The 11,026-nt window shown below is 44.6% G+C and overlaps 1 protein-coding gene across 11 annotated transcripts in view; it reads right to left on the bottom strand.

The window, feature by feature from the left end:
* MPP7 (MAGUK p55 scaffold protein 7) overlaps positions 1–11,026 on the bottom strand; it is a 284,418-nt gene that overhangs the window by 134,193 nt on the left and 139,199 nt on the right. The window contains exon 2 of one of the 11 annotated variants that reach the window (XM_024750117.1): positions 3,478–3,604. The exons of the other annotated variants lie outside the window; for them this stretch is intronic. Within the exon in view, the coding sequence (XP_024605885.1) occupies positions 3,478–3,573 (96 nt within the window). The 5' untranslated portion in view covers positions 3,574–3,604. The remainder of the gene's footprint in view (positions 1–3,477; positions 3,605–11,026) is intronic. 11 annotated transcript variants of the gene reach the window in all.

The following is an 11,026-nucleotide window of genomic DNA, read 5'->3' as shown; positions in this document are numbered from 1 at the left end:
AGGAGGGGGTGGAAGGGATGAAAGAACACACTGCCCATCCCCACGACAACTCAGCTACCCCTGGCTGGTACTAGGGAAGGAAAAAGGTGAGATTCAAATCTGATATGACAAAGGAGACTTAACCTGGTCTTTTAATAACTGAAAAGGTCCTGGGAGTTATAGACTTGGCAAGAAATTTTGTTTAAGAGACAGAAAAGCTAGTCTCACTGTATCACACTATGGCACAGTGACTGGAGAAAATTAGAACTGCCTTTTATTTGCACTGAGCTGTTCGCTGTGCTGACTGCCATAGTAGCGACCAACAGCAACCTAACACCTTCGGTGTCAGACCCCTTCGTCCTCTTAAAATTCACTGAGGACCTCAAAGAGTTCTTATGCGACTCTTTTGAATTGATGTCTGTAGCAGTGAAATTAAAACTAAGAATTGTGGGCTTCCCTGGTGGCGCCGTGGTTGAGAGTCCGCCTGCCGATGCAGGGGACACGGGTTCGTGCCCCGGTCTGGGAAGATCCCACATGCCGCAGAGCAGCTGGGCCCGTGAGCCACGGCCACTGAGCCTGCGCGTCCGGAGCCTGTGCTCCGCAACGGGAGAGGCCACAACAGTGAGAGAGGCCCGCGTACCGGGGGAAGAAAAGAAAAAAAAAAAAGAATTTTGAAATTTTTATTAATTAATTTAAAATAACCAATATGTTAAAATAACATTCTTCATAAAATGAAAAATATAGTTTCCTGAATAATAATTTTAGAGAGAAGAGTTATATTGTTTTACAAATTTGTCGATATCTTTCAGTTCTTGCTGAAGTAGGTACATTCTCCAGTGTGCCTCTGTGTTCAGCCTGTTGGGATATGTTTCTTTGGTTGAAGTAAAGGAAGAAAATCAGGGCTCACATAAACTGGGAAGAGGGAGTCATATTTTTTCAGCGAATGGTGGAGACTCATCGACTCAACACCAAATAGCTACAGGTGGTCGCTGTTTAGAGGCGAGTTGCAATGCGAACTCTGAGGCCTTATGCATGTGAGCCTTCCAGACTCTATTACATCACTATCACGGGCCTCCTCTGCACTCCATGTGGCCCTTTGCCCACTATGATTTTGTAGTTCCAGGCATTGGTCACGTGGAAAACTGCGCTTCAATGAGTTACGCGGGTTTTCCAAATGTTTACACATTTCATGGTACAACAACAAAATCATGTTTGTTAATATCACCACTGATGTCATCCAAAAGGGAAAGTGGCAACCTCACAGTGGCAGATACAAGGTCTTCAAGATTCTAGTAACTGCTTGAAAGCTTGGATTTCATCACTGGCAACACTACAGTTGCTTGCTGTCCTTGAAGCGACAGGCTCACTTCAATTATTTGAGAAGATGTCTTCCAAACATGGCCTAATCTGGATTAACACTGTTTCTGTGTCAGTCGTTCTTAGAAGTACAAAAGGTACCCTATGAAAAAAAGGCAGCTGGTTTAGCTCTCGAAACACATAGTCCTGCAGTTGCTCTGACACCTGGCAAAGTGCTGAGTACATCCCACGTCTTCTATGTTACAAGGACTTGAGAGCAGAAAGACATGGCCTCAATGGTTACGATCTAACGCAATGAACCGTCTTTTCTGCTTCATCAAGCACAGCCTTAATTAAATCGGGCGTTTGCTTTTTACTGTGAATGCACAGCGGTAAGAACTTAGTGACGACCAACTAGTACCATTTGGGGCCACTGCCCTGACTTGTTCTGGACGCACCAGCTGTCTTACCCACTGTTGCTTTCCTCCATCAGTGCAAATGCCAATCCAGTGATAAAAGCAAATAACATCATAATATTACTATGAAAATAGTTTTGACCTTGCGGACCCCTGAAATAGTCTCCAGGACCCTCGGGGTTTCCACGGACCACACTTTGAGAGTCACCACCATTTAAAATTCTGAGTGCACGTAATAAATGAAGCAAAGCTAATACGTCTTTGTGGCCGCACCCACATGGTGAATTATACGACTCTAGCACAGGAATGTTAATATTTTCTACCTTATGCTCACTTTCTTTGGGATCTAGCATTTGACCTAAAACCACAGGTCCAGGTTCATGATACCTGTTCCTCTCACAACCAGGTGGTACTTTTCTATAAAGCCACATGTTCCAGGTCTGCAAAGTGGTGACAGGAAGCTTTAAATAAAAGACTAGTATACTTTAAAGAGTTAACTTAAACACAGACACACAGGTTTCAGCGTTCCATGAAACCTAACTTTGCTCGATCCCTTAATGTTTCATTATTCACATTTTTTCGAAGTTCTGACTTTGATGTCTTTCACTCTGGCTTGTTGCTGCAACTGTTAGTACATTTAAACCTAAGCGATTTACAACAGTGTCCCAGACCAAGTGCCTCTGGCGTCAGCCCAAGACTGCTTTTATCATCTTCTTTTATTTATTGCACTGTTTCAAAACTGTCCTTTCTCTCACACATTTGTATAAATTTTTCAATTTTATATTTTTTCCTTTTACGTATTTTTATGTCTAAAATGCTACGCTATTTGTCTGCTTTGTATAATCACATAAAAAGGCATTTGCTTGTTCTACTACCATCACAGCCGGGATACTTTAACTCGCTTAAATAATTGTAATTGCAGCAAAGCTAATTGCAACTGTACCACAACTTAAAAAATGGTATTCTTTTCTTCCCCTCTAAGTTTTATATAAAAACACAGCTCACCACTCCCCTCCTATTCCTGGCAGAGTTACCGAAAATGTTTATCTTTCTATGAAAAAGCATTTTTAAATAGAAAAACAAAGCTGCTATTATATGAGACTGTGCAGACATGAGTAATCAAATATACCTCTTGGTCAATAAGAAACAAAAACTTATAATGACTTTGCTTATATAGGAAGATGGCCCCTAGGTGGGCAGGAGAAACTCAGACCAAAATTAACCATCTTAATCTTGTTCCAAAACAAAATTTTCCTACCACCTCAAAGCCGAACGTCCTAGGCTTCTAAAGTGTAAGTTTAAGTATTTATAATTTATTTCTAGTAAAAAAAAGAGAAAAAAAAAAGAAACCTCAATTTTCCAAGATTATTTTCCCAACTTTTCACTCAATTTAGTCCTTAGCATCATTGTAAGGGTATATGTGAAACACCTTTATAGAAATGAAACTGTAAAAACTGTATGCCTTTCTACTAGCTTTAAAACTATCTCAGATACCAAAAGGGAAATAAAATCTATTTTTAAATGGTAGAGGTTAAAACATAATTACTGGTTTAGTTTAGGCCTCCAAAATTCCACGTCACAATTCACAGTGCAACTGAATTCCATCTTTAGGGCCGAACCTGTCAAATCTTACTACTCTGAGATCAAGCTGAACTTTCCCCCCAGATCAATTAAAACAAAGTATTGTTTAAAACCTGAACGGAAGCAGCTGTGGATCTCAAGAGATGAAAGATATAACTCTTTGAAGGAGCAAAAGAACAGTTTTTCCATCAACTTAACATTTTACCTGTGGGGACGCCAACAATTCCACTCCAGGACAGAAGCGCTTCCTTGAAAACACAGAACGAGGCCTTCCAGTTCTGAGAGTGTGAATTGTGTCCATAAATTTATCACCCTTATTACTCAGGATCCCACTGAAATGACCAAATAATGCAGAAAAAAATTTTAATCCATGGTAGCAGAGAAAAAGGCCATCCAGAGATCGGGTACCACTGGAACACCTCTAGAACATATAAAGATAAAACAGTAGGAAAAGCCTGTCTGTGTCATCACGGTCTGCACTCACGGGCTAAGAGGGCCCCGAGAAGGGAGTGGCCTCGTTGCTATCAGAGGTCCGAGGAACCCCAAGCTGTGGGAAGCAGGAACTCGGGAAAAGAGTGAGGAGGAGATTATCCTATTCGTTACTCAACAATAATGCATGAAGGACTGTGGGAGGTTGCTCGTGAAGTGACTCAAAGATCCTTCCCTCCCTGTACGGACTCTGTCGTGTAATCATTTCCCCTCGTGTGTGTGCTGCACCCAAGGACGTGGCTGCCATGAACAGAAACAGAAAAAAGGGATGGGGCGTCACCGCTGAGGCGAGGTCACACGAGACCGTGACTTCTGTCTTGCTGGCCACGCACGCACACGCACTGCCCCCATCCCCCTTCATCCTTACAGCTCCTTCTTCACTGACCCTCCTGCTTCCCTGTTACCAGGATCTTGGGGCTACACTGGACCCCCGACGTAATCTAGGATTATCTCCGTATCTCAAAATCCATAATTCAATCAACCCGAGTCCCTTTTGCCTTGTGAAGGGACACATCCGGAGGTTCTGGGGGTGAGGACGTGACAGCCTGAGGCGAGCAAGCAGCTCTGTCCACCGCACCGGGCTCCGCTGCTCCCGTGGCCTGGCCCCGTCTCCTGCGCGGGCAGCTGCCCGCCGGCCCCGCCGGCCTTCCGCCGCTCAGGGCTCTGCACCCGACTCCCTGTGTCTACAGAGTGCCCCGCACTCCCTGTCACTACGGACTTAACGAAAACATCACCCCTCAGGTTCGGGACTGTGATGGGCAGCGTGACGACTCTAGTAACACCGTACCACAGACGTGAAAGCTGCCAGGACAGTGAATCTTAAATGTTCTCCAACAAAAACTTGTGAGGCAACGGAGGTGTTAACTAACCTTACTGGGGTGATCATCTTGCAACATATACAGATATCAAAATGTTTCATTCAATAAATGAAAACAATACCGCCTCTTCGAAGAGGCCTTCCACGATCCCGTATCACCGTTTCTCACATCACCCTGAGTTACTGCTTTCCAGGCACTGTTCACTACTGGAAATCACCCTTCTCGTTTACTTGTTACTTCTTTAATGTGTGTTCTGTGAGAAAGGACGCCTAGGGCCTGAAGCTATGCACGAGCCTTAGCCCAGGCAAACATTCACCGGACAAATAAATCACGCAGAATAAAAAGCACCGGGGGTCCGGCTGCCTCGGGTCGGGGCAGGAGTGGCCCAGGACGAGCCCACGCTTCCGGAAGAAGGGGCGCAGGCCGCCGTCAGTCCCTGAAGCACAGAACTGCCAGCCCAGAGGCAGCCAAGCCGAGAAGGAACACGGCCGTGGGACTCCACGGGCCCGGCTTTCTAAGCAAAGACCGACGCTGAGCGCCGGGACCTGCAGGGTAGCTGCAAGGACCCGAAGAGCGGAAATGCCCCCAGGGGAAGGGGCACGGCTGGCCACGGGCAGTGGCCCCGGGTCAGGTCGGCGGGGAGCGGAGCCCGGAAGGTCCCGGGGTCTCCGAGTCCCCGGGAAGAGGAGTTCAAGGCTATTTATCAAGAGACACAACGAAGGAACTCCGGAACTGAGCCGGCACCTCCTCGCCGTGGGCTCTGCTCGGCGACTAAGCAGGTGTGGCAGCCGGGCTCCGCGCCCAGGAAGACAGGCTCCCGTTCCCGGGGGGCAGGGGCGGGCGGGGTGAGGACACCCTTGTCTACCTGGTGATCCTCCCGCCAATGCCCAGGGCTCCCAACGAACACAGGGGCAGAGGCCAGAGGAGAAAACGCGCTGGACAGCTAACCTCAAGGGTCCGTACGAGAGGGACACAGGAAATGAGACAGAAGGAGGCTACGTGGTGACCGAAGAGGAGGGAAAACACAGTGGGACACAGGCCACAGGCACGAGGACGGCATCTAAAAGCTGGAAAAGGCAATGGATTCTCCCCCAGAGGGTCGAGAAGGAAGCACGCCGTGGACACCTTAATCTTAGCTCAGCGAAATTTCTGGCCTCCAGACCGTAAAAGAATAAATCTGTGTACTTTTAAGCCAACGAGATGGTTGTAATTTGTTACAGCAGCAACAGGAAAGTAGTATAGGGCACAGATCAAGGAAGCTTAGGAAGCGTACCAGTGTAGCAGACTATGGCGTTTGCTCAGAATATTTACCTGGTACAGACAACAAAGCATCCTAGGTTTCAGAAAACCCTCCCGTTCCCACCTCCCGCCTTGACTGGAGGGACCAGAAGCTGGATGACCTCCCAGGCCCATTCACCCTAGGAAGCCTACACCCACCACGCTTACAAGGGAGATGTGGCCAAACCAAACGTCTACACTTGTCAGACTGGACCCCCATGTTTATAAACGAAGACTCACCAAATAAAAGAGGAAAATCGAAGAAGGACAGTCATTGGAAGACATGGTTCCACTGGGTTACATTAAAAATGAGCCCCCTTCCACAGTATAAGGACCGGGATGATTTGGGCCTCAAAAATTTTTAAGGCAGCCATTATCAGTTCATCTGCTCAAACACGAAAGGACAAGGGCGTGACATCTTCCAAAAATCATTTTGGTGATAAGCACTGACCCTGTCAGACCGATCAAAATAAAATCAGACCTGGAATTTAGTTTCCCACGTGGTCCTGAAGGTCTTTATCTTCCAAGCAAACCAACAAAATCTTTCCACTTCAAAAAAACCCCAACTTTATAACTTGTATGCGAATGTTCCAATGATACAGCATTCACAAAAGTAACATCAACCTGTAAGCAGTTTTCTGGGACTTGCTTTCCTCCCACACCCAACGTTATGTTTTGAAATGACCCGTTTTGTTGCACGTCTTACAGATTTTTTTTTTCACTGCTGTATATTACTTCATTGTACAAAAAAGCCCAAATTATTATCCATTTTCCTGTGAGTGGGCATCTGAGTTACCTCCAGTTGTTCCGCTGTCAAGAACTCTGTTGCTATAAACATTCTTGCAAACATTCCCCAGTACACAGATGTAAGAGACTCCCTAAGGTGTATTCTTATGAGGAGAATTGCTGGGTCAAGGAGTAAAATTAACTTGATGAGTTAATGTCAAATTGTTTTCTAAAATAGTGGTATTACATGTAAAATAGATGTAAAGTGGGAAGCAGCCGCATAGCACAGGGAGATCAGCTCGGTGCTCTGTAACCACCTAGAGGGGTGGTGTAGGGAGGGTGGGAGGGAGACGCAAGAGGGAGGAGATATGGGGATCTATGTATGCATGTGGCTGATTCACTTTGTTATACGGCAGCAATTAACACAACAATGTAAAGCAATTTTACTCCAATAAAGATGTTAAAAAATGAAATAAAAAAAATAAAATGGTGATTTTTTTTACACCCCCATTAGCAAAAGGGCAAAGCTGGTCCACACACTCAACCAACACCTGCTTTTAACAGATTCTTAATTTTTGCCCATCTAGTAGGGGTAAACAAATAGCTAGTTCATTGTGGTATTAACTTGCGTCCCATGGTTACTGATAAGATTACCTTTTCTATGTCTCTTGGCCCAACGAACTTCTGTTGTTTTTATCACTCTTACGGGTGGTTCTTTATATTTTCAGGAAATGAAACCTTTGTCAATTTTAAGTCTTATAACTCCTCTCCCAATTTATGGCTTGTCTTTTCACATATATATGGGATAATTTGACAAACTGAAGTTCTTAGTTTTACTGTAGTTAAAATTTTCACACTACTTTTATGATAAATAGAGTGACATTCTCCCATCTCATCTTCCAAAACTTCTGAAGTTTTACTTTTCACATTTGGATCTATAATCCACTGAAAAAGGACGTGACAGCCTGAGGCGAGCAAGCAGCACTCCGTCCACTGCACCGGGCTCCTTCTTCACTGAAGGAGCAAAATAATGATTTTCATTATGAAGTGAGACAGAGACCCAAATCCATTCTTTTTTATATGGATAAACTACTTCGACTCCGTAACTGCAGGTCTGTAACCAGGAGCTCCCGCATCCTGTGTTCTACTCCATACCTGTGCCAATACCAGGCCATCTTCACGATGCAGACTTTATGATAAACCTTGACCCCTGGTAGAGGAAGCATCCCCACCCCCGGCCCTTACCATCTGCATCAGGAGATGCTGGCTCCTGTTGGCACTTTGCTGGTCTATATAAACTGAAGCTATACAACACTTTGGAGACAGGTGGCATCTTTACAATCCTGACTCTTCATACTCATGAACAGGGCATCACTCTCTACTTACTGAGCCTTCTCTAAATAGTTCAGTAAAGGCTCATAATCTCTTGTGTCCAAGTCCAACATTCTTGCTCCATTTATTCTTAGGAATGCTGCAATTATTAACAGAGCTAAAAAATTCCTTTGTTTCATTTCCTATTGGTTGCTGGAGACTATAAACAACTGATTTTTGCATGGATCTTGCAGTCAGCCACCTGTGCTAACCTCTCTATTAACAGTCTGTAGATTCTTTTGAGGTCGTCTCTGTGGGGACAATCATATCGTTGGTGAATGATGACAGCTTTGTGTCTTTTTTTTAATATTATGTTTTAGAATTTTTAGTTATTTATTTAGTTAATTAGTTAGTTATGGCTCTTTGTTGCGGCGCAGGGGCTTCTCTCTAGTTGTGGCGTGAGGGTTCTCTCTTCTCTACTTGTGGCCTGCAGGCTCCAGGTTCCAGAGCACGTGGGCTCTGTAGTTTGTGGCACACGGGCTCTAGATGAGGCACCTGAGTTCAGCAGTTGTGACGTGCAGGCTTAGTTGCCCCACGGCGTGAGGGATCCTAGTTCCCTGACCAGGGATGGAACCCCCGTCCCCCACACTGTAAGGCGGATTCTTTACGACGGGACCACCAGGGAAGCCCCGGCTTTGTGTCTTTTTCCCACTCCGTCTTCCCCTTCTCTTGTGTTACAGCTTTGATTAGGATCTCCACTATAAAAAAAATCTTTTAAGTGATGATAGAAAATATTTTTTATTTATTCCTGACTTTCAAAGAATGGTTTTAATTTTCCACGTGAAGAGTATGAATTACTTGTAAACTTCGGTAGGTATCTATAAGAAAGTTTCCTGCCATTTCTGTTTCTTAAGAGTACAGTCATCCCTCAGTATCCATGGGGGATTAGTTCCGGACCCCCGCAGATACCAAAATCTTCAGATGCTCGAGTCCCTTATATAAAAAGGCAGAGTATTTGCACATAACCTATGCACATCCTCCCACATACTTTAAATCACCTCTAGATGACTTACAGGACCTAACAGAATGTAAACGCTATGTGAATAACCGCCTGCCCGCAGCAAATTCAAGTTTTGCTTTTCGTAACTTTCTGGATCTTTTCTTTCCTGAACATTTCTTGATTTCCAGTTGGTTGAACTGTGGATGCAAATCTCATGGATATGAAGAGCGACTGTACCTTTCCTTATTTACTTCATAAATGAAGGTTATATTGTTGCCTTTCCCTCATCTATCAAAATAATTATATGCAATAATTACGTTTATAAATTGTCTAATGATACATCCAATTCGATCGCGGTGTATTATTTTTTAGGTTCACTACCGGTTTCCAGCGTGCTAACATTTCTGCCCTTATTTCATGAACTGAGGTTGGCCTATAACTTTCCCTCACTGTACTGATATTGTCTGGGCTGATGTCGAGGTCGTATCAAGTCCCATGGGAGGAGAGAGGCATATACTCCCTTTATTTTCTGGAGGAATCTGAAGAGAACTGGAACGACCTGCTCCTTGACACTTCGGTAGAATTCATCAGGAGAGCCATCTGAGCCTGGTGATTTCTTTATCTCATTTTGACTTCCTGTTTCTTTTTTTTGCTTGTTTGCTTGTTTTTTGTTTGTGTTACGTGTGCCTCTCACTGTTGTGGTCTCTCCCTTTGCGGAGCACAGGCTCCAGACGCGCAGGCTCAGCGGCCACGGCTCATGGGCCCAGCCGCTCCGCGGCATGTGGGATCTTCCCGGACCAGGGCACGAACCCACGTTCCCTGCATCGGCAGGCGGACTCTCAACCACTGTGCCACCAGGGAAGCCCTTGACTTCCTATTCCTTCCTGACAATTCTGTAAGTTGTGCTTTTCTAGAACTTCTTACATTTCACCTAATTTTTCAAATTAATTGCCCTAAAATTGCTCATCGTGCTCTCCATCATTGTAATCTCTGCTGGATCTGTAGTCATAGCCCTCTTTTCATTCCTAATACTGTTTTTTTGTACCTTTTTTCTTCTCCCTGTCAATCATTCTAGCCATAAGACTGTCTATTCCATTAGTCTTTAAAAACAACAGCAACGAGAAGTTTTGGTCTCATTGGTCATCTCTATTTTCTCTTTCACTGATAATGACTCTGAGATTTCCTTGTGAAGTGATTATTCTGTTGCTTTTAAAACTTCTTACGCTGACTGTTCAGTTCATGATGTTTATCCTTTCTTCTCTCCTAATATAAGCATTTAAGGCATTTTATGAAATGTCCCCTTAAAAACAGTTCACCTTGGGCTTCCCTGGTGGCGCAGTGGTTGAGAATCCGCCTGCCGATGCAGGGGACACGGGTTCGTGCCCTGGTCCAGGAGGATCCCGCATGCTGCGGAGCGGCTGGGCCCATGAGCCACGGCCACTGAGCCTGCGCGTCCAGAGCCTGTGCTCCACAACGGGAGAGGCCACAACAGTGAGAGGCCTGCGTACCGCAAAAACAAACAAAAAAAAACAACCGTTCAGCTTTTACTGCATCCCCCAAGTTTTGATATATAAGCGCCAGCACTCAGTTCTAAGTATCTGTTAACTCTCATTATGATCTCTTGTGTGGCCCATGAGTTACAGAACCTCATTCTACGCATTTTAAGATTTAAAATATATGGGATTTATTCTTCCTATTTATGACTAACTTCTACCTTAAAGGCATGGGGTCTGTGTCAATTATTTATCTTTTTCTCAGCTCTCTGGTGGGAGTACTGGAGCCAGCGGACCAGATTCCCTAGACCCCCTTGCCTACTGTCTTCCTGTTAAGACTCGGCCAATGGGAGCCAATTGCTATAGTAATATGTTTGCTATCACCTCTTTAATTCTTTCAGCCTCCTAACATGTACGTAACCATTCCCTCTATCGAATCACCTCAGTATGAATTACTTATCATGGTTTCTGTTTTCCTAAAAAGACCCTGACTGATAAAGGGCCAGAGAATACAGTCTGTAGGACATCTAGTATTTGACAATTGTTGAGACTCACTTTATGGACTTATATATGATCAATTTATATATGTGACCCATGTGTTGAAATCCTACTGTAATGAACCTGCTGAATTATCTCTCC

The sequence above is a fragment of the Neophocaena asiaeorientalis genome, unplaced genomic scaffold, assembly GCF_003031525.2.
Source record: "Neophocaena asiaeorientalis asiaeorientalis breed wild unplaced genomic scaffold, Neophocaena_asiaeorientalis_V1.1 scaffold4, whole genome shotgun sequence".
NCBI classification, from domain to species: domain Eukaryota; kingdom Metazoa; phylum Chordata; class Mammalia; order Artiodactyla; family Phocoenidae; genus Neophocaena; species Neophocaena asiaeorientalis.
Note: the sequence above shows the minus strand (reverse complement) of the source record. Positions and strands in the feature narration are given on the sequence as shown.